The sequence below is a fragment of the Cervus elaphus genome, chromosome 10 (assembly GCF_910594005.1).
Source record: "Cervus elaphus chromosome 10, mCerEla1.1, whole genome shotgun sequence".
Taxonomy (NCBI): Eukaryota; Metazoa; Chordata; class Mammalia; order Artiodactyla; family Cervidae; genus Cervus; species Cervus elaphus.
This window is the reverse complement of record NC_057824.1, coordinates 16795101-16817423: the sequence shown is the minus strand read 5'-3', so window position 1 is coordinate 16817423 and position 22323 is coordinate 16795101. Positions and strand designations below refer to the sequence as shown.

Here is a 22323-nt window from a genome sequence, read left to right as displayed (position 1 = left end):
TTCTCTAAAACTGGGTTTCTTCTTGGGACTTCCCTGGCAGTCCAGACTTCATGCTGCCACTGCAGGGGGCATGGTTTGGGTTCCACCCCTAGTCAGGGAACTAAGATCCCACAGCCTGGACGTGTATGTGTTGGCAGGGGGAGGGCAGAACTGGGCTTTCTCAGCTTTAAAATAGGCTGACTCCTCAAATCAGTCAAAACTCCAAAGACTGAAAACATGCGGTGTGATCAGCATGTACGGCAACAGCACCTTCATAAAATGATGGTAGCCGTGGGGAGCCCAGGCCTAGTCTCTTCTCCCTAGAAGATACAGTGGGAGAATAACAGAGCCTCCTAATATGTCTATACCCTAATCTCCCAACCAGTGAATATGCTGTCTTACATGAAAAGGGAGAATTAAGGTTGCTTGCCAGGGAGCTGACCTTAAAGTCTGGAGATCATCCAGGTAAGCCCAATACAATCACGAGTTATTAAGGCAGCAGTCCCCAACGTTTTTAGCTCCAGTGACAGGCTTCATGGAAGACAATTTTTCTATGGACCAGGTAGGAGGGGAAAGTTTGGGGATGATTCTCATAAGGAGCTTGCAACCTAGATCCCTCGCATGTGCCGTTCACAGTAGGGTTTGTGCTCTTATGGGAATCTAATGCCACTACCGATCTGACAGGAGGCAGAGTTCAGGCAGTAAAGCAAGTGATGGAGAGCAGCTGTAAATACAGATGGCTCCTCGCTTGCTCGCCCGCCCACTGCTCACCTCCCGCTGTGGGGCCCGGTTCCCAGCAGGCCAGGGACCAGTACCTCGGCCTGAGGGTTGGGGACCCCTGCCTTAAAGAGGCAGAGTGGTGGGACGTGAGGCTGGCCCACCACTGCTGGCCAGTGGGAGGGAGTCATGAACCAAGGAGTGCCGGTGGTGTGCATGAGCTGGTGATGGTCAGTGTCTTTCTCAGAGATGTCACAACCCTGCCTTCAGGCCACTGAGGCCTATTTTTGAATTTGACCTCCAGAATTGTAAAGTAACCAGTTTTTTGTTTTTTTTTTTAAGCCACTTAGGTTTTGGTAATTTGTTCCAGTAGTACTAAGAAATTTTTTTCCCTAGCACTAAGAAATTAATACACAAGCCCCATCTGAGGCCACAGAATGGAGAAGGAACCCATAGGACCCAAAGGAGTGCCCAGGCAGGGCCCCCTGCAGCCTTCTAGACACACTTGAACACCAGAGTTCACAGAATTCCCTGTCCGTCACTCCACGGTCCATCTTCCCCAGGGCAGCTGGGGTTGGGTGGGGAGGAACTCAATAGGTCCACGGTGGGTAAGTCAAGGAATATCCATCTTGGAGAACACTGGACACCTTGTTAAAACAGTGAGACAGGTCCACATACACCCACCTGGGAAGCTCTCCCCTTCTTGTCATTCAATTCAAAAAATTAGTGAATGGCAGAACCGTATTACAATTGCAATTCCGGTTTGTAAAACAAAGTCGTAAATGTGGAAAGGGGTCCAGGACCACGTTATGAAGTACCACACCCAGCTGTTGCAGGTTGGGGGGAGCGGGGCGCCGAGGGGCGTGGAGAAGAGGACGAGGGTGCAGGCGCTACAGGTTTGAGAGAGGAGGGCAGAGGAGCGGGGCCGGGCTTCCAGCTCCCCGCCCACCCCTTGAAGACGTCAGAGAGCTCCGCGCGCCCCTATTGCTCGGCCGAGGCGCAGCCCTCCGCAGGGCGGCCCTGATTGGCCAGAGCCGGAGCCCCACCCAGGGCGCGCGAGTCTTCAGGCGCCGCACCTCCTCCGCGACCCGCGCACCCGCTCAGGCCCGGCGCCCGAGCCGCTGCGGAGCGAGTTGGACCAGGTTCGTGGTAGACGCCCGGCCTCTCGGGCACAGCCCGGTTCGGCGTTGTCCACACGCCTGTCCCCAAGCCGGCTTCTCCGGCTGTAATCACTGCACACGCCTGCAGCCGGCTCCCAGCCCACAGCCCACCATGCTGCCGGGTGCGCTCGGGGCCTGGAGACCCGTCATCTCGGAGACGGGCCCGAGGCTTCGGGAGGGAGCCCCCAGCAACAGCCAGGGGAAGCCTCACAGCGCCCGGGCTTGGCCGCCGGGTGGCCCCCTCCCCCGCCCGGGGGAGTCGCGACGTGGCGGCTGCGTGAGGCCGACATGTCCCTGCAGAGCCTCTTACCCACGTCCACCCACACCCAAACAAACCACGAAGAAGCTGGGAGCATGCCAGGTCACCGCCCCGATCCCACCCCAGCTTCTCCAAATGGTGAAAGTCGCCAGCGCTCACTAGTGACTCAGCATACACCTGGCGTCACCTCCCCCCACCCCCCCACGGCCACATCAAGGCAAGCCTGTCCCCCTACTTTACCTGAGTCTGGCTCCACTGCCACCCCACAGGGTCTCCTTACTACCCACGCGGGGCACCCTTGTGTCTAAAACCCAACAGCTTCAAACTCAGACAAGTGAGCAAGGTGGGTGACAGGGTGGGAAGGGGTGGAAGCGAGGGCGTCCTTGGCGCAGGTCGGCTTTGTGGAGACCTGGAGACATGCTGGTGAGGGCTGCACAATGTGAACATACTCAACGCCACTGAAGTCTGCACTTCAATATCATTACAATGGCGAATGATCCGTGTATTTAACATCAAAAAACAAAAAACAAAAAAACCACCCCAATGCCCCACCTCAAAACCCACACTCCCAGCCCAGCTGCAGGGCTCAGTTCCCCACGCCATGGTTCCTCTCCAGCCCCAAAGTCACCCCCTCCAACCCCACACTAAGCCTGAGCCCTGGGCCTGGGCAGGGCAGTTCCCTTGGCCTCCAGCCCACCCACCCTGATGTCACCCACCCCCGACCAACACGTCGATGGGCCCCTCCGTGATTCTGCAGAGGCAGCGTTATCAGAAGCCCCTGGGTGGGCAGTCAGGCCACGTTCTGGTCGATGTTCACCAGCCCTGGGACCCCATGCTCCCACTTCCCCAGCTGACAAATGAGGCTGACAAACAGGAACACCCCCTTTGGATTGTGGACAGACAGAAGGAAGGGAGGGGGTAATACACTGGAACACCTGGAGGAGGCCTTGGGTTGAGCAGGTGGAGGGGCTTGTGTTCCTCTGGCAGGTGGCCCCCAGCCCCAGATCACCCCTCAGCCCTGCATCACATGGCTGCTCTTCCCAGAAGTCGCTGGGACCTGCAACCATCTTTGTCCACTTGGGCCCAGACATCTCCTTTAGTGTCTGGAGGCAGGAGCAGTGGCTGGGGCCGTGGACAACTCTGCCCCAGACCTGCTCCCCTGTGAAGGGGGAAGGGGCGCCCACCCAGGACCCAAATGAAGGGAAGTCAAGATGACCCCAGGCTTGGGGCTGCACCAACCCCTGCTAGGTCATGGTCCTCAGAGCCAGCAGGGTACCCCGGAATCCCCCACCCCACACCTCAAAGTTGCTCTATCCAAGGAGCCCAAGAGCCCATGCTCCCAGCATGACGGGGCTGTCGCCAGGGCCAGGGCCACAGAAGGCACAGGATGACGCTGATGGACAAACACAGAGGTAGGGTGGGGGAGACACACCGAGGACCTCGAGCTGCCCACCAGCACCAGGCAGGGTCGCCTACATTTCTGCCAACCCTGGGGGCACATGGATCATTGCATCCGCTCAGGAGTCAGGTCAGGAAGTGGGGTTGGAACCCTAATTATCCCAAGGGCTCAAGGCAGCGTGGGACTGCTGGTTGGGCAGGTTGACCAGGGTCAGCGCAGGGGCCCCAAGGCCAGTGCAGACTACTCTGGAGGTCAGAGAGAAGGGCCCAGTGCTGGGTCTAGGTCCAGTGCTGTGGCCCTGGGCCTCCACTCTGCCCACCCAACTCAAGAGTGCAGACAATGACCCACAGCACACCCTTGCCTCCCAAACCCTCTGCGGTGCCCACCGGAGGCCCCTCCCTTCTCCAGCTCCTTCCACCATTTCCTTGTCTCCAGGAGCAATGGATCTCGTTCTTTCCTGAACATTCCAAGATGTAGCTCCCTTTCCCTCAGCACCACAGGCAAACTTCTCAACCCTCACACTTGCTCCCTAAGCCCCTTCCTCCAGCCCTTCACTCCTTTGCAACCGGCCCATCTGCCTGTAGGCCTGAGGCCTCCAACACATCCGTCTAACAAAGAGGGGCCCCGCTGCCTCCACTGAGCCCCAGAATCCCACAGGCAGGGTGCAGCAGCCACTCCCAACCCTAAGGGACAGATACCCACCCGCCCCCACCAAAGGGCCACGGGGTGAGGGCAGAACAAAGTCCCACTGTGAAGCAAAACTCAGAGACCAGGCGCGTCCCTACGGGGCACACATTTATCCAAGCCACCGCCTCCGGGCCGAGGCCTCCACCTGGGCCGGGGCTCCCTTCACTCTCTGGAGACCAGCTCCCCGATGCCCAGCCGACAGTGTCCAGCTGGGGCTGGGCATCTCCTCCAACGGTGGTCCTGGGTCACGGCCTGGCCTCCTCCGCTTGCCATACCAGCTCGCCCGAGATGTAGGTGGCCCGGACGTGAAGAGAGTCGTCGAGCACCACGAAGTCTGGGTCAGAGTGGGGTGGTGAGAACGGGGCAGAAGCAGGGTCGCCGCTGCCCCACCACGAGGCTGGGGGGGTGGGTGGGGGAAACCGAGGCCCAGAACACGATTTCCACGGGACACCCTGGCCCATCACAGACCAACTGAGGCCCCGGGAGCAAGGCTCCTGGCAGCAGAGGGCAGACAACAGTGCTCCCACACACCCTTGCCAGGCCCATCTCGGAAGCCAGAGGCCTGGCCTGCCTGAGGGGGAAGGGGGACAGACCAAGGCCCTGGCCAGGCAAAGCCCCTGGGAATGGGGAAGCACCTGCCTCCGGCCCACCTGCCCCCACCCTGGCCCTGTCCCAGGCCTCCTGGGAACCCCCGGGCCACCCCCTGTTGCGCCCTGACCTGCGTCAGCCCCGAAGTCCAGGGTCCCCTTGCGCTTCTCCAGCCCCAGCAGCTGTGCTGGGTGCAGGGACGCGGCCTCCAGAGCACACTCCACACTGCAGCCTGTATGGGGACACGGGTGGTGGTGACCAGCCCCGACCTCCGGCTGGCTCTGCCACTCGATGGGGTGGGGTGCGGGGGGAGGGGCAGAGTCCTGGGTGGCCTCCCGGATGCCCGGGGTCCTGCTTCCAGGAAGGGTGCTCTCTCTGGAAGCCAAGGGGAGGGGCTGAAGGCATCTGGGCCCCAAGTGTTTTGTGAGTGGGGTCCCTGCAGAGCTGGGGTGGGGCATGGTGTGAAGAGGGTCCCCAGCAGGGTGCCCCCCAGCCCTGGAACTTCAAAGCCCCCCTCCCCCCAACCTGGGGATGCTGCTGGTACCCCAATTCTTTCCAGCCCCTGCTTCACTCCCCAAGCTGTCATCTGCCTCCTAACCCGTCTCCCTGCTCCTCCAACTAGCATCCCGGACCACAGTGCTCCCCCCAGCCTGACACCCCAGCCCCAGGGCACTGCGTAGAGCCTCGCAGGGCCTGGCCCACCAGGGCCTGGCCCACCACGGCCTCTGCCAGACACCCACCCCTCCCCCTCACAACCACAATCTCACAGGCCCCACCCTTGGGTGCTGTGGCTCCAGGGCCAGTCGCTCTGGGTTCCGGCCCCCTGCTGGTTCGCGCCGCCCTCTCCTGACCGAACCTCCTGTAGGCGGGACCCTGGCCACATTCCTGGGGACCCCACCAGACACAGGCCTTGGTGGTTCCTGCCTCCAGCCTCTCCCAGAGGCAGCCTCTGCCCCACCGCGGGGCACACACGTGGCAACACCCCCAGCCTCACTGACCTGTGGCCTGCAGGAAGTGCCGCACACAGGTATCCATTGGGGCGATGCTGCCGCTCAGCGTGCTGGTGCCTTGAGAGCAGAGAGGGCAGGTTCCGGGGGCGGGAAGCAGGGGAAGGACACCAGGCGCCCGGGCCACCCCGGGGGTCAGCAGCAAACACCTGGGTTCTCACGTCCCACCAGCGTGCCGAGTGGCTGACCTCAGGCTGGCAGTGCTGGGGATGGGGTCACTTACCTGCCACATAGGCTGTCAGCCCATCCACCTCCACCTCCTGCTGCCCCAGCGTGTGTCGGCCGTTGCCCAAGCCCAGTGCAGGGACAGCATCAGTGACCAGCACCAGCCCTGCAGGGGCAGGGGCCTCAGGAGCTGCCCCACCGGGTCTTCCCGCCCATTCCTGCCCCGCCCTGCTCTGCCTCTCACCCTTGGGATGGGCCCGGTGGGCAATGCGCAGGGCGGCTGGGTTGGTGTGTATGCCGTCAGCGATCATCCCATAGAAGATACGGCGGCCTGCAGGCAGCCGATCGCTGGTCAGGAGCCCCACGATGCCGGGGTCACGGTGGTGGAACTGGGTGGGGGCAGGAGGGGGCAGTGAGTGACAGCAGGGCCCCGCCCCCCTCCTCCAGAGCAGGCCCGGGACTCACAGGCAGCATGGCGTTGAAGAGGTGGGTGATGAAGGTAGCCCCGCTCTGCACGGCTTTCTCCGCAGTGCCCAGGTCAGCCACTGAGTGCCCTGCGGGGACCCAGACTCAGACTCAGCTCTGGGAGCCGGGGCAGACCCCCTGAGGCAAGAACACCCCCCCTCCCTTACCTAAGGACACACAGATGCCGAGGGCCGTCAGCGCCCGGATCACCTCGTGGCTGTGGTCCAGCTCGGGGGCCAGTGTCACGATGCGGACATTGTCCAGGCCCCCGTAGGTGGCCAGCACGTCTTGGAAAGCGTCGGCCTCAAAGGAGCGCAGATGGGCCTCTGGGTGCGCGCCCCGCTTCTCCCGGCTGATGAACGGGCCCTCCAGGTGCACCCCTGGAGGGAGGGGAGGGGCTGGTTCTAGCAGGCCCCCCGCCCTGCAGCCCCCACCCTGGCCCCTCTTGCCTGCCTGCCCTCCCTCCCTGGTCGGGCATCTGAAAGGCGAGGGGCTGCCAACAGGTCCCCAAGGAGCCTCCCACGGTAGGGACGGGGAGAGGGGCGAGCCACTCACCGAGGACCCCTGCCCCATGGGGACCACCACTCTTCACGGGGATCTGAGGAAGGACCTGGGGGGAACCAGCTGTTAAAGCCCTGCCCCCACGGCCCAGCACCCAGAGGTCACAGCCCAACCAAGGTTAGAGGCCGGAGTTCAGAGCCCAGCCCCTGCTGGCCTGCCCTCAGGTGTTAGAAGATGGTTGAAGGCCTCAACCACGGGAAGCATAGCAATCCAGAAATGACCTGGGGGCGAGGGACTGGCCTGCCCGAGATGACCCAGAGGCGTGGAGGCAGCGCCCAGGCAGGGGGCAGGAGCGGGGCAGCGGGGTACTCAAGGTGGCCCCATCAGACAGCAGCCAGGACGCAGCGGGCCGCACACCAAGGGCCTGGACCCAGCCAGGGCTACCAGCCTGACGTCGCCAAGCTGCAGGCCCAGGAAGTGGGGCTGAGGCAGGAGGCGTGCACGCCATCCAGGCAGAGCGAGGGGCCGAGGAAGCGTTGAGTGGCCGGAGAGCTCAGGCACCAAGGGTGCGGCCACGCTGTGCCTGGGTCTGAACACCAGGGGCCAAGTCACCTGTGTGTGACAGGCGCTCAGGTGACACATCTCAGAGGCGGACAAAGCAGGCAGGAGTCCCAGCCCACACCCCCCTTCAACGTGGAGAAGGATAGGGATTTTTAAGAGGCTTAAGCTCAGTGGGACAAAGACAACAGGAAATAGGCAGGCTGAGTCGGACGCCTCACTGGTGTCCAGGCGGGGGCGGGCAGCCAGGGCAGCGAGAGCAGGGCGCTAAAGCTCCCACAGGAAGACAGGACGGATGGAACCTTCGCGGAACCCCAAAATTCTGAACCCAGAGGGAGACACCAGGCTGAAACTGTGGGGCTGAGTCAGCAGATCAAAAATCTAGGCAAACAAAGAAGGTGAACTCCGAGGAAAACAGAACTGACAAATGAGAAAATGACTTGAATGTCTTAATAACTGAGTGAATCAGAACCACGGGAGACTCTGGGGAGGGTGGGGGCCAGAAGGACGTGAGACAGGGCCGGGGGCTGCCGAGAAGCTAACGCGCATCTTTCCCAGCCCGTTTACGCTGCCCTAAACCAAAAAACAGGAGTATCGGTACAACTTTTAGAGATATGGAGACAAGTTCCACAGGTTAGCCGAGTGGAAAGTGACCCTCTCTTGGAGGGAACTGGTGGGAGCAAAGGGCTGAAGTTTTTCCTAACGGGCCAAGTGATACACGTAAATTCACTACAGAGTTAAAGAGTGAAAATAAGAAAAAGAGATAATGGCTGAGTTTTCCCAGAAAAGAGTTTTAAAAGAGAAAGACTGAGTAGACAGAACAGACAGTCTTGGAGCAAAGGGAATGAGGCACGTGCGAAGCAGGAAGGCAGCAGAAAGGGCAAGGTACAGAGGGCCTGGCTGTCACCCTGAGGTGCCTGATGTTGACTCAGCAGGCAGTGGGGCTGAAGTGGAGGACAAGGCGCTCTGACCCTCCTCCTGGAAGGGCAGGAAAGGTCAAGGCGGGAGGAGGAGACCCCAGAGAAAGAGCAGGTGGCCTCAGTGGACCTGAAGAACTTCTGACCAACTAGCAATCCAGTTCCGCCCACTGTTAACAGGCCCTGGAAGAAGGCGGGCAGAACAGCAGGAGCAGCGCGTGGGGGCCTGCAAGTGAACGGTCCTGTAGCTTCTACGGCAATCACCTTGTATTAACATTTTCATATTCAAAGCCCTCCTCAATTTCCTCCACAAATCAGTTTACTATCTACCTCCCAAGGCATTTCTGAGGGGTGACCAGTGCTGGGAAGAAAACGTTAAGATGGAAGCCCTACTGGCCGGAAACTCCTTCCCTAAGATCAGGATCCTCGAAGGTGCTGTAAAGAAGCTGCAGGCGCCCACTACTGGGGCCAGCAGAGCAAAGCAAAGGCCTTCGGGGCAGAACACCTGGGGGCAAAGGAGGGAGCTGCCTGGGCTGCTGCAGGGGAGCTGGAGAGGGGTGGGTGATGGGCAGAGCCAGGCACCCGGGGAAAACACCCAGGCAGAAGCAGGGCTGGGACAGCAGTGGGCAGACTGGATAACAGCCACGAAGCACCCCCTGATGGGGACCGGAGAGATGAGGACAAAGAATAAGGGAGCAAGAGAGTGGATTTGTTCCCAGGTCCCGAGCAGGAAAATCACGGCCTGATGACTAAGAAAGAAAACACAGAACTGGGGCCAGTTTGCAGCAGGAAACAGCTTGGTTTTTGACACCGGACTCTGTGATGAGAGAGTCGAGGGAAATTTCCAGAAAGATGTGCACAGCTGACATCTACCAGAAGCTTAATATGAACCGAATGTAGTGCTGAGCACACAACACTAATAGATGGATTCCACTGTTATTCTTCAAACCTTAAACCTTGTTTAAGTTTTGACGAAAATGAGACTAGGAAACAAGAAATGAACGTCCCGTGTTGCTCAGCTGACAGATGAAGTCAGCAGGCCGGGACTGAACCCAGGGAGTGTGGCCAACCTCCCCCAGCCCTGGCTGTGAGTCTGTGCACACCCCAGATGGGGACCCGGTACCAGACAGGCAACCTGGGATCCTGGGCTGGACCCTGTTCTGGAGGAAAACTACAGAACTGGGACATAAAAGGTAGAGGAAAGGATAACCTGATTAACTTTGAGAACTCAAGAACTCTGTGCTATTCGTGTTACCACAAGCGTTTGAAAAAGTTTAGTACCAAATAAACAGGCATGATGTATGCCTGCAACAGTTCAGAGAAACAGAACAATACACAGAACAAGACAAGATGGAATAATACAATGTGATAAAGAGCAAAATCAGAAAACCTGGGTACAGAGTGAAACTTCTTAAAGGAACAATGGACCTTGGACAACTAAATCCCAAAACTTAAAGAAGTGAAGATTAGGGGGTGTGGACCAGAGCAGCAGAGGAAGCCTGGGGTGGACAATGGGGCTCCTTTATGAAAGCTGTTCCCAGGAGCTGCCTGCCACGGACCGCTTTGGGGATGAGCAGCTAGGATGTGGCAATCTGAAAGTCCCTGGGGCGGGGGATGGACACACACGACTGAGCGGAGGCGGCGGTTTCTGGTGCCTGGAGGTGGCCGGCATGCAGGCTGGGGAGGGCTGTGTGGCAGGTGAAGGTGCTGAAGCTCGGAACGCGGAAGCCCGCGGGCACCGCCGCAATGGCAGACCAGCCAGAGGACCACCTGGATGAGAAAAGACCGGGAGAGGGGCCCAGGCCCCGGGGAAGGCGGCCAGCAGGTGAGGCCAGGCTCAAGTGCCAACCGGGTGCTGGCTGACCCAAAGAGATGAGATTTGAAAATCAAGAGGCCAGGTGCTCACGGAGCCTCCTTCCTTTGAGGCCGGGAGGCTAACCTCACCTTGTGATAAACCTCCAGTGGTGATGTGACCAACGTGGGGCAAAAAGAGGTGACTCCATGCGACAGGATCCTCCGGGCCACCAGGGCAATCCCCGAACCCACGTCCTCCGAGGCCTGTGAGAAGTCAACGCCAAACCCACCTGCGGCCACATAAAAGAGGGGCTCGCCCAGGGCTCGGAGCTCCCCCTGGGGACCCCCGCCCCGCGGGCCCGGGCCGCACCGTTTATCTGCACGTCGATGAAGCCGGGCGCCAAGATGCAACCGCCGCAGTCCCGCTGCTGGTCAGCCACGCGCCGCTCCTCAAAGAACAGCTTCTCCGGGTCCAGGATGCAGCCCCCGCGCACCCAGAGGTCCTCCCTGCACACAGAGCGGGCGGGGGCTCGCGTCGCCGGCCCGTAGCCCGCCCGCGCCCCCCGCCCCGCACCCGCGCCCACCTGAGCAGCGCGCCACCCCTCAGGATGCGGCAGTTGGTGAACTGGATCACCGGGGCCCGCGCCGCGCCCTGCCCGCCGCGCATCCTGAGCCCAGCCGAGCGGGAGGCGCCGGGTTCCGGCCTGGCCCACGTGACCCTCAGCTGACAGAGGCGCAGCCACGTGACCAGCGCGCCCACCTGACCCGCGCGGCCCGCAGTGACGTGGCGGCGGCTTCAGCACCGCCCTCCGCCCCTCCCTCCCGGCGTCCCGCCCCCGCGCCGGCGCCCAGACAGCGACCCACACACAGGAATCCGGTCAGATCTGAGAGCTTTATTGGACACAGAGCGGCACCAGGGCCCACGGCCCGGCACACTGGCCCGCGGCCCAGGGCAGCAGGAGGTGGTTCCATCCAATGGGTCTCAGGGTAAACGGTAACCGCACAACGCAACAACAGTCTACCTAAGGTTACTATAGAGTTGGGAGACGGAGAGCTGCTCCACAGACGTATGAACAGGTCAATCTTTATAAATAAACATCCAGTGAAGAGAAAATGACAACTCTAATTCATCCTTATACACAGAGCACTCTAGGGCAGATGGGTGGGAGCGGCCGGAGGCCTGCGTCCTCACTGGTCAGGGCTGGGATGGGGACTGGTGGGCCCAGATGTCCACAGCACGGGGCGGGGCGGGCAGGGGCGAGGCTGGGGCAACAGACGGTGGGCACTAGGACACTGCGCATTTACAAGACCGACTACTTGCGGGCGGCTGCCCCGTGCGTGTGTGTCAGGCTGTTTGTTGTGGAATGAGGAGGGGGTGGTCTTGACATCAATCCTATTCTGTGGCTGGCAGCCCGCAGGGCTACTTTGTGGAGAGGATGAGGGCGACGATGAGACCGTAGAGGCCAAGCACCTCCGCGAAGATGAGGATGAGGATCATGCCCACGAAGAGCCGCGGCTGCTGGGCAGTACCGCGCACACCCGCGTCCCCCACGATGCCGATGGCGAAGCCCGCTGCCAGCCCGCTCAGGCCCACACTCAGGCCCGCGCCCAGCTGAAGGAAACTCCTGGGGGAGAGAGGACACAGGAGGCACGTCGGTCCACCACCAGGCACCAGCAGCCCACCCAAGACCCCTCCCCGCCCACAGCTGCGACCCAGGCGGGCAAGGGGAGAGCCCACCAGCCCTCACCTGTAGAGACTGATGCCGTCATTCAGGGAGTTGGCAATGAGGACTGCCACCACCAGGCCGTAGATGGCGATGATCCCGGCCATGACCACCGGGATGATGGACTTCATGATCATCTCTGGCCGCATGACAGACATGGCTGCGATGCCCGTGCCGCTCTTGGCTGTACCATAGGCGGCGCCCAGGGCTGGCAGGAGAAAGTGAGGTGAGCCCAGAGAACCTGGGGCCAGGACCCGGCAGGCAGCTTTTGGTGTACTCCAGGGCCAATCCAAGTTCTCACCTCCGAGGGCAAGTGGGCCGGAGGTGGCCTCTGGAAAGACCGGCCACAGGCCAGCACTTGGGGTCTCCTCTGTCCCTCCCCCAGAGGCTCTCCTGGCTGTCTAGCCTACCTGGGCTCTTTCGCTCCTGTGGAACGCCACCCCAGGCTCACCAGCACTCCCCAGGCCTGCTACACAGATCCCACGCTCCCACAGAGCCCCAGACCCCTAAAGGGGCGCTGGGACAGGCTGCCCTGCCACACGGGCAAACGGGTAGCTGGGCCCCAGCAGCAGTGCAGATTCCAGGCAGCTTCTTGCCTGTCTGGGGTTCCAGGCTCGTTCCCAAGTCAGGCAAGGCCTGGAAAAGCACAAGCTGCATATCTCAATGGCCCAGACGTCCAGCCAGGGTCAGCCCACCAACCCTGGGACCACATCAAAATAGCACAAAGAGCCCCTGCAGGGCAGGGTCAGGGCAAGCTGGCCTGGCAACTCGCGATCTAGGCCAGAACTTTGTCCACTCCCCACCTGGCACGTGGTAGTCCCCACAGCTCCGGCCCCGGGACATGCTGCACCCAGTGCTGGTGTATTTGAGAGCTCCATCAGGAAAGGCCCTCCTGGCACACAGCAAGCCAGAACCCTCGAGTTCGAGGACAATCTCAACCAGACAAAGGCAATCAAAGAAAACAAGGGACAGGAAGGACACTGGGCTGTGAAGTCGTCACCCAGGCCGACCCCAAGGCCTCCGCAGACACCTCTGAGCAGCCCAGTTTCTCCGGTAAGGCGGGAGTGGGTGTCTAGGCACTACAGGGTTCCCGTCTCCCCAGCCATCGACCCTCCTCCCTCTTCCCAGGGTGGACTGCCTTCCAGAAACCCCCCTCCTCCTGCCTGTCCTCCAAGTCTAGAAAAACGTTTGCAAGCACAAGGGAAAGCCAGAGGAAACCCCAACAGGACACCTGACTGCTGCCTGCCCCCGAGGCTGCTCCTGACCTGAGCAGGGGCAGACCTGCGGCAGAGGTGGCAGGGCCAAGACAGCTGCAGACATTCCTCTGGACCTGACTCACCTAGCTGGGCGGCTAGATGACTAGTCTGCGCTCACTGCAGAGCAGCAATGAACCAGAGGGGCTCTGCGCCTGATGAGGAGACAGATAACGGCCCCTCCAAGCACAGCAACACATTCAGGAGAGTGGGGAGGTCTGGGCAAGGGCTTCATACAGGAGCTAACTGAGCAGAGGGATGCCAGTGAGGTGGCGGACATAGAAAGATAGGGCAAGAGAAAGACGACAATTCCAGACCACATGGAGCGGAGACACTGGGCAGGGAGCAGAGGGAAACAGCCGGCAGGGTCAGGGCAAAAGACCTGCATGGTCGCCGCCGCCCCACGCACTCAGACGTCTGGCCGTCAGGTGCTGGTCTTTATGAAGCCGTTCCTGGAGTAACAGGGCATTTTTTGGTTGCCTCCTGCAGGCGCAGCACCACAGCAGGCCAGTGCTGGGGCTCACTGCTCAAGGGCAAGGGCACGGGCACAGGCTGCTGCATGGCGCCGGGTGAGACCTTACAGGGAAGCCAGCATCCCAGGCAGTGGGCCCAGCAAGGCTGCAGTTGGGGAGTCAGCTAGTGAGCTGGGCCTATCCCCACAGAGGGCAGCACAGAGATAATGTGGCTGGGGGTGGGGAGCAACCAGAGGAACGAGGGGAAGGAACAGGAAGACTGTCAGAAGGAGAAGCAGCCTGGCCTGGGCAGGCCTTGACGCCAGCTCCACAGGCCAGACCGGAAGCGGTTCCAGATGGTGCAAGACAGGTCAGGAGATGGTTCTGCAGGCCCACGAGTAGGGACGAAGCCACTGACGGGCCTGCGGGAACAGGACGAAGAAACAATCTACAAGACTTGGGTCACAAAGTAAGGAAAAAAGGGGAAGCTGGAATGGGAGACGGGGATCCAGCGTGGGCCTCATCCAATCCAGGCAGGCCAGAGCATCTGAGCCAAGGGTAGCAGACACAGACTGCTGTCATCCTGGCAACACCTGAAGCCTGGAAACTGCAGGCAGGCACAAGGAGGTGGATTAAGACAAGTCCTGGAGAAATGGGCTCAAGAAAGAAATGAAACCAGAGTTTGACCCAGTTGGACAAGTGTAAAGAGTTGGCAACTGCATGGCCACAGTAAGCCGCCTATGGGGCGGGGAGAAGGGTGGAGCTGTGTACAAGCCAAGCAGAGCAGGTGGCCCCCACCCCCAAGAGCCTGGATCACTGCTACCCTATTCTCAGGAACTTTCAAAGGCCTACTGGTGAGGGCTCCGCTCAAAGGCACCAAGTAAGTTCTAGAAAGAAGGGGAAGCGAGGCACCTGGTGCCCGGAAGGAGGCCAGGAGCTGGATACATAAAAAGGCTTGGGGGGAAACAAAGCCAGAATTCACATTCCATGCGGGCAATGTTCTTGTCTTGCTCACTGATGTCCTCCAGTGTCTGGCACCCAGGAGTTCAACTGAGATTGGCTGAATGGCCAATGACAGACACAACCCACAAGTGGCCAGGCACCGGCCTTGGAGGTATTCTGGAAGCAAACAGCAAGAGACTGGAGGAAAAGGAGGTACAGCTGCCTGCCGCAAGGAGCGGGCACAGGCGGCTCTGGAAAGTGAGGAAATAGTGGGCGGCACCCAGGGTGGAAGGGGAAGTACAGGCATCTCTCCCACCACAAATGACCCCTAACTCGACCTGATGGGAAGGGCAGTGCCCACTCAGCGGCTTGTGACCTGCGGCAGGCAGGCCCGGGCAGAGGGAGGTCCCCACGCCCCCACCCCACTGGTGTTTACAGTCAGCAGAGACTGTTTGGAGTTCAATCCCTGCACATACCTGCACAGGGAGCCTCTCCAGTCCCAGATAGGGTGGGGCAGAGCGAGTCATCAAAGCCCCAAACCAGACGAACCCAAGGAAGCCTGGACTAGACCAGGCCAAACCAGTCCGTGGGACTGTAGGGTGGTCAGGACTCACTTCCCTGGATCCCACATCCCCAGCTGGCCCCAAGTGCTCCTCTCCCAGAAAGACCAATTTTCACTGAATTTTACACCCAGGACTATTAAGACCCCACTTCAAAACTAGAGGGCCACTTAGAACCCTGGAAGGCCCCCTTCTCCATTCCTGGGGCAGCCCCTCCCAATTCCAGGCCTCAGGGAAGGGGAGAAAGGTCATTCATTCATTCAGGCCTGAAATGAAGACTCCTCCCAAGGAAAAAAGCTCAACCCCCTCAACGCTGAGGCTCCACGCTAACTCGCCCATCCAGACAAGCGTCCACACACACAGTGCGGAGGCTGGCCTGTCCCCCGGACATCCACCCTGCGCCCTCGGCCTGTCTAACCCACCTCCACCCCCTCGGCTCCACTCCCACCTCTGGGTTCCTGCCCTGCTCTCAAGACCAACCTCTCAACCCAGCTTCTCCTACCAACCCACACAGCCTAGTGTTGGGAAACACTGACAAGCCCTAACCGGAAGCACATGCTTAAGTGCAGACCCACCTGAACGCCCCCCACCCCCGCTGCCCCATGGAGGCGGGGGGCAGGCCGCCACAAGGGCGAGGGCTGTGGACCTCCGCGGGGAGCACCCAAGCGCCGGCCCCTTGTGGGGGCAGCTTTCCGAGGCGTGATGTCACACCTGCCAGCAAGATGGGGGGGGGGGCGGGTGCGGAGCAAGCGCAGGACCACGGGCCCCCACCCCAGTCTGCTCCCGCCTCTCCGGGGACTAAGATGGCAGCGGCGCCAACGCCCCTCCCCCGCACCGACGAGACCAGCTGGCAGGTGGCCGTCCGGGACACCCTGGGACCCACACCTGGGCCCAGTCCGCAGGCCCCGCTCTCCAGACACCCGACAGCCCCTGCAGCCCTCAGGATCCCGACACCCCACCCCCCGCAGTCACGTGAGACCCGGGACCCCCCCAACAGCTCGAAATTACGTCACAATGACGTCACAAGCCGAACCCCGGGGAGCAACAGGCACGAGCCCCGCGCGTCCCCCGTCTCCTGGGTCCCTCCTGCCACGGCGCTCACCGCTGAAGACCATGGCGGCTGAGGCGCCCATGACCGCGAAAAAGGAAGCGTACTCGGGGCCGCTCTTGGCCTCGGACATGTCTGCGGGTGGGGAGGGGGCGAGATCAGCAGGCCAAGGCCGGGGCGAGGTCGGGCCGGGCGCGGCGAGCAGCGGGCTGCACGAGGCGACCTGTCCGGCGGATGCGAAGGCGACCCGGCCCGTCAGCCGCTGCGCTCTAAATACCAGCACCGCAGGACAAAATGGCGGCCGCGGCCGCGTCACATGACCGGAGCCCCGCCCCTGCGGCCCGCACCACTCCGCGCGGGCGGGGGTGTCCGCGGCGGGGACTTCAGGCGCCCCGCCCCGCCGGCCTGCACCCCAGCGCGCCGCCCCGCGCCGGCCGCCGCGGGCGCCCCTGGGACCCCGCCGCGGTGGGCCCGTCCGGTCGCAGGGCCGGGGCGGGGCGGGGCGCGCCTTGATTAGCATACGGGGCGGGGCTCTCGGCGCCCCGCCTTCTCTGCGGCTGCGCGGCCCCGCGGGGGTTCGGTTACGAGCGTCGCCTTTTTCTACGGCCTCCGTGTGGAGCCCGGCCGCGGGGTTCTCACGGTCCAGCCCGCAGGGACTCAGGACTGCGTGCGGTCTACCCCCAACGTCCTCACACCCTCCGGGGTGACCTGAGGGCGGAGCCGGAGTCGTGTCCCCGGTAGCGCCGCCCCCAACCATCCCCGTCCCCTGTCGACCCCGTCTCCAGTCTCTTCCAAGCCCGCCGGCCCCCGCCCAGCAATTCGGGATTTCTCCCGTGGCTTCCGAGGAAAAGGAGGGCCCCTACCCTGCATCTGTGCCCTCCTTTGCATCAGGGACCTAGACTGCTGTTTTGGAGGAGTTCTCTCTACCCCTCAGCTTGTAGGCACGGTTGGTTTGAAACCCTGCACGACCTGTGCAGTCTTCCCCAGATGGCTGAAGCGTCTGGGGTCCCTTGTCCTGCCTGTTCCCACCGCAAGCCCACGAATCCAGGGCTGCCCTTATTTCTGGAACAGCAGTAAGTGGTTCCCTCTGAGCCTAGCAGACGGTCTGGCCTGGGGCTGGGACTGCCGTGATAGTCTCGTGTGGCTATCCTGGTACCCCGACTGGCTGCCTTATCTCTACCCACCAGCTCTGGTTCCCTCTGCCCTTTCATCTGGTCCATTTCAGGAGCCCTGGGTGACTGCCATCTGATCATGGGTCTCCCTTGAGTCCCACCCCTTGCCCTGACATTAAAGCACCCTTTGTGAACAGCCTGAGTAGCAGTCATCAGCCTTCTCCATGTGGGCAGCGGGCTCACTACCTCTGGCCTGGTCTTCCCACTGGACCCATCTTCCACACCAGGAACCTCCCTCATAGCCTCTTCTCCACCGTGAGGCTGGGTCTGCACCACCCCCAGCGGCAAACTTGCAGCCCTTGAGGGTCATGTCTGTCCTATTTGCAAAGAGAGGAGGCCGCCGTTTGTCTTGAGCCCTCCCCACCGCCCTCCACCACCTGACTCTGACTTCTGGAAAGAGGAATCTTCACTCAGTGTCTGCAGCTCCTCCCCAGCCCGCTGCCCTGGCAGGTTGCTGGTGACCAAGCTGACAGTTTGTCAGGCTCCCTGAAGGGGCCTGTCTGCTGCCTCGGCCTGCTGCCCGCCTCCGCGCCCCTCCACTCTCTCGAGTTCACCCCCACCTGCCCTGCCATGCTCATGACCTTCCTCGAGTCACAAGGAGAAGCAAAGACGGGCCCAGGTGCTGAAGCCTCGGCATCACTGCAGGTTCTGGGTGTTCCCAGGGCTCCGCCTGCCATGCCCTGGGTGATCAGCCATACATTTCTACACCTGAAGCCATCCCGGCAAGCACGTGCCTGAGTGCCTGCCCCAGGCTCAGCGCCCGTAACTCCAGGCACTCAGGGTCCACAGCTTGGGGAGCCCAGGGCAGGGAGCTGACACAGCTGGGTGGGGGGAGGCTGCATGCTGGGGCAGAATTCAGACTAAGGAAAGGAGGTGCAGGACAGCGCCCCTCGGACAACTGTACAGCCAAAAGCATGGCGGTGGCAGAGCTTGCGAACCCCTCCATGGCTGAAGTCCCCAGACTGGGAGGTCAGGGAGACCGTTCCCCCCACAGGTGCAGAGGGCAGCTCGGCTCTGCTCACTGGCTTCTGGTTTTCTGCCCAAGTTCTGGTGTGAGAGGTCCCAGTGGATCTCCAGTGGGCCGCTGACACCTCAAACTGAGCTCACCTCCCCCCACATCACCAGCGGCTTCCCCTTGGGTTATTTCCATTTCCAGCAAGAGGCACAACCAACCATCCAGGCAGCCGCCTCACTCTTCATTACTCACCAGACCCCGAGGTTCTGTGGCTTCCCAGCTCTCAGCTGTGCCCCCACCCCAGTGCCGCCGCCCCTCAGGTGGGCCTGCGCTTCTGCCCTGGGTGTCCTCACAGCCTCTCACCTGGCCACCTGCCCAGTCTTCCCCGCCCTGTCTCAGGGGACCTTCCTGACGGGTACATCGGGAATCCTTCACCATCCCCCTAAGCATTGGGGGAGGGGGCGCATTACCTAATCTTCCTAATGATCCTTTGAGGAAGGTTTCACCGTTACCCTCATCCTGTGGACAAGGAGCAGGTCTAGGAAGGTGAAGCACCTTGCCTGGTGTCAGTCGGCTAATGAGGAGCGGAATTGAAACTCAAGCTCCACTGGTTGAGCGTGGTCCGAGCAGCTCTCTACAATGCCTGCTTCCTGCCTGAGAGGTCAGGGAGTGTCTGATGACCAGTGACAGACTCAGGAGGGACCCAGGTCACCTTCCCCCTGGCCTCCCAGCTCCAGGCAGGCCCTGGGGGTGGGGGAAGGTCCAGGGGATGTGGAAGGGACTGGCCAGGGACACACACCTCTGCCTTCTCCCTGCCAGCTGTGTAGCGCCTGGTATGAAGTCACAGCATCACAAGCTGCTGGCCTGTCTCAGTGCGGGCGGGGATTTCCAGGAATAAAGAAGGAAGTGCTGGGACTTCCCTGGTGGTCCAGTGGCTAAGACTGCGCTCCCAATGCAGGGGGCCCAGGTTCAACCCTTGGTCAGGGAACTGGATCCCACATGCTGCAACTCTTAGTCTGCGTGCCACAACGAAGACCAAGCACAGCCAAATAAATGAAAGGAGGAGCTTTGGGAAACTCAAGCCAGAGACCCTGGTAGGGAGAGATATACAGAGATGTGGGGTGGAGTCCCACTTTCCCTGAGGGTTCTAACGGAGGTGAACAAACCCACTGTCTGCACTGGAAGATGGTAGGAGAAAGAAACCCAGTGACACTTTGCAGAGGAAGGGCTTCCCTGGTGGTGCTAGTGGTAAAGAACCCGTCTGTCAATGCAGGAGCCGCAAGAGATGCCGGTTCGATCCCTGGGTCAGGAAGATCCCCTGGAGGAGGGTGCGGCAACCAACCCACACCAGTATTCTTGCCTGGAGAAACCCATAGACAGAGGAGCCTGGCGGACTAAGGTCCACAGGGTTGGAAAGAGTTGGACATGACTGAAGCGACTTAGTACACAGTAAACACATATCACTGCACACAGGGAAGGGAGAGGATGGCCAGGGAGACAGAGACCAGGAATAGAGTAGCAACGGGCCTCAGATGATTGGAAAGCTGAACTTGTCCTGAGGAAGGCCATTTCAGGGAAGAAAGAAGAGAGTCCTGCAGCGACGTGGCAACTTTATTAAGAAATCAGGAAACTGAAGAGGGTGTGTCCAACTAGAGTGCCCTCTCCCAGTGGACAAGCCTTTTCTCTTGAGTAGCGATGAAGACACACCAGAGGGGGTGACGCTGAGAGAGGGCACTGGGCCCTCTTGACCTGGCTAGATAAGAGCCGTGTGTGGCCCAGGCGCGGCTGGGAGGAGATGGAAGAAAAAGTATAGTTGTGCTATCAGAGGGGGAGGGGTGGGATAAATAAGATGATTTTTGGAGTATAATTTAAATAATTGGAGCTCACAAAACGATACATGGTTTTTTGGTGGTTTTTTTTTTTTTTTTTTAATAAAAAATTGTCCTCTATATAGGCAGATCGAGGCACAGCTTGGGGCAGCCAGCCCTGCAGGGGAAACTGTATCCCCCAAGCGACTCCAGCTGGATGTCGGGCCGAGACAGGCAAGAGGTGGAGGAAGGGGGTGATCCCAGGGATGGAGCAGCCCTTCTCACTGACCACAGCCTTGAGGGCTGCCATGACAGGGCCTGATTCTTTCCTTTTTGGCCGAGCTGAGCTCAAATCCAGGCCCCCTGCAGCAGGAGCGCAGAGTCTGAGCCACTGGACCGGCAGGGAAGTCCTAGTCTGATTGAGGCTCCACTCTTGTGACCACCAGACTGGCGGCAGGCGGGGAGCCGGGCCGGAGCCGACCACCAGGGGGCGGTGTGCGGCTCTTTCCCCAGGGCCGGGCGGGGATCCTGTGGGTTTTACAGTAGACCAGGGGCTGGCGCTGAGCCGGCAGGGCGAGCAGGTTTGCAGAAAGGATGTTGAATGAATCCTCAGCCCTGGGTGCCCACGAGGGCACGGTCTGGCCTCGTGTGGGCTCAGCACCCTGAAGGTCAGCGCGACTTTCCCCTGCTCTAACAGTCAGCCTTGGGCCCTAAGTCACTCGTCTGGCCCATGTTGAGCATCTACTGTGTGTGGGCGCTGAACTAGACTCCGGGGATACAGATTGGGGAAGGGAGCTCCCACTCTACCTGGGTGTGTGTGTGTGGGTGGGTGGGTGAGTGGGGGGCGGCTAGACGCAGTGAGCTCCCAATGCCAAATCAGCGACAAAGGAGGGAGGTGCCCGCTAGGCTCAGACAGCCCCCAGCAGGTGATCTCTAATGAGGGCTTAAAAGATGAGGAAGGTTTGAGCGAAGGAGAGACAGGATCCTGTCTGGGCTTGAAATTACAGACCATCCAAACCACAGAAAGCTGGGCAGCTGCTGGCGAGATGGGAGCTGGCAGGTGAGCCCTGGGGTGTGCTTAGGTGACAGGCAGCTGGCTGGGGAGAGGGCACAGGGGCGGGCCCCACCGGATGTGCACGCAGGGCTGCTGAAGGCAGTGGGCCCCGGGCACCCTGTGGGCATCCCGTGCTGGACTGATTTTCTATGAGGGGCACATTTCACTGTTTTAAAAAACCAGGAGACAGGGAGGAATGGGGAACAAGCGTTTCAAAGAGTTCCCTTTTTGGGGGGATGAAAATGGGGGAGCTAGGTGGAGGTGGTGGGTGCACAGCACTGTGACGGCCACTGCGCCGTCAGTCCCTTTGAAGGCAACCATCTTAATGTTTGAAGAGACAGTAAAACAAAGCACCTCCGCGGCTGGCTGCAGGTGGGAGCTCAAGCTGGGGTTACCCTGCTGGGGTTACCCTGGACCCGGCCCAGAGGGGGTCCACGTGAGGCAGTGGTGGAGGAGAGGGCAGCGACCCAGCCTGAGGGGGGCCGGCCTTTTGAGGTGTGGGAGGACAGAGGGTCTTCCTGCCCGGGGAGGCACGGGGCCCATCCCTGGCCTGTGTCCCCACAGCGGGCCCTGAGCCCCGCGCAGTAGGAGTGGACCGCAGGCTCTAGGAACCCATGCTGTCATGTGAGATGCGTGCACAGCCAGCCCGTGAGAACTGCCCGCAGTCACCAGCAGGCAGGGCCACAGGACTCCGGCTCTCACAGGCCGACAGGGGAGGGGTGGGCACACTGGCCAACGGTGGAGTCCCTGGGGGCCTCTGGGGAAGGGTCCCGGGGCAGGGGCTCGCAGCCCATTGACGACGGGAAATGGCCCAGAGACCCGGGCTCTTGGTTCAGAAGAGGAACTGAAACAGCTGGTGTCAAAGCTCCAGCCGCCCTGGGGCCAAGCCTCTCTTCCCCTCTCAGCCTGGACTTCTGGGCCCTGAGGCGGCAGCAGGAAGGGGCTGAGGAGCGGGAACCAGCAGGTCTTGGGAGGGAACCACCAAGGAAGAGGGGACAGCGGGGGCGCCTGTCCGGCCACCTCAGCTGCCTTCCGTGAGGATGGCAGGGCTGCTGGTGGCCTGCCAGCCCTGGGAGGAACAGGAGGAGGGGCACGTGCATGAGCGTGGGCAGAGAGAAGAGGTCTTCCGTGCTGGCGGTGGGTTATATACGCACAACTG

General features: G+C 61.1%; 2 protein-coding genes across 4 annotated transcripts; both read right to left on the bottom strand.

The window, feature by feature from the left end:
• Positions 1 to 4292: 4292 nt before the first annotated feature.
• AMDHD2 (amidohydrolase domain containing 2) lies at positions 4293 to 10940 on the bottom strand. 3 transcript variants are annotated; one of them, XM_043916001.1, is made up of 11 exons: positions 10781 to 10940; positions 10567 to 10703; positions 10347 to 10486; positions 6982 to 7036; positions 6594 to 6806; positions 6427 to 6515; positions 6206 to 6350; positions 6020 to 6127; positions 5788 to 5856; positions 4920 to 5021; positions 4293 to 4535 (listed from the first exon to the last, which is right to left on the bottom strand). In XM_043916001.1, the coding sequence occupies exons 1-11, from the start codon at positions 10861 to 10863 to the stop codon at positions 4447 to 4449; spliced, it is 1230 nt and encodes a 409-aa protein (XP_043771936.1). In that variant the 5' UTR covers positions 10864 to 10940; the 3' UTR covers positions 4293 to 4446. The 3 variants fall into 3 exon arrangements, with proteins under 3 accessions (XP_043771936.1, XP_043771937.1, XP_043771938.1); XM_043916002.1 differs by lacking the exon at positions 5788 to 5856; XM_043916003.1 differs by lacking the exons at positions 4293 to 4535; positions 4920 to 5021 and adding an exon at positions 5037 to 5674.
• A 129-nt stretch (positions 10941 to 11069) lies between these two features.
• Positions 11070 to 16489, bottom strand: ATP6V0C (ATPase H+ transporting V0 subunit c). Its single transcript, XM_043916004.1, has 3 exons — positions 16230 to 16489; positions 11945 to 12128; positions 11070 to 11821 (listed from the first exon to the last, which is right to left on the bottom strand). Exons 1-3 carry the CDS (start codon positions 16306 to 16308, stop codon positions 11617 to 11619), a joined length of 468 nt encoding a protein of 155 aa, XP_043771939.1. The 5' UTR covers positions 16309 to 16489; the 3' UTR covers positions 11070 to 11616.
• Positions 16490 to 22323: the final 5834 nt, after the last annotated feature.

Coding starts and splice junctions, on each gene's coding strand:
- AMDHD2 (XM_043916001.1), bottom strand. CDS start 10,863: ATGCGCGGCGGGCAGGGCGCGGCGCGGGCCCCGGTGATCCAGTTCACC. Junction 6,128..6,205: donor CCACCGGGCCCATCCCAAGG/GTGAGAGGCAGA, acceptor CTGCCCCTGCAG/GGCTGGTGCTGGTCACTGAT. Junction 5,857..6,019: donor GCTGACAGCCTATGTGGCAG/GTAAGTGACCCC, acceptor TCTGCTCTCAAG/GCACCAGCACGCTGAGCGGC.
- ATP6V0C (XM_043916004.1), bottom strand. CDS start 16,308: ATGTCCGAGGCCAAGAGCGGCCCCGAGTACGCTTCCTTTTTCGCGGTC. Junction 12,129..16,229: donor AGCCGCCATGGTCTTCAGCG/GTGAGCGCCGTG, acceptor TTCTCCTGCCAG/CCCTGGGCGCCGCCTATGGT. Junction 11,822..11,944: donor GACGGCATCAGTCTCTACAG/GTGAGGGCTGGT, acceptor TCTCTCCCCCAG/GAGTTTCCTTCAGCTGGGCG.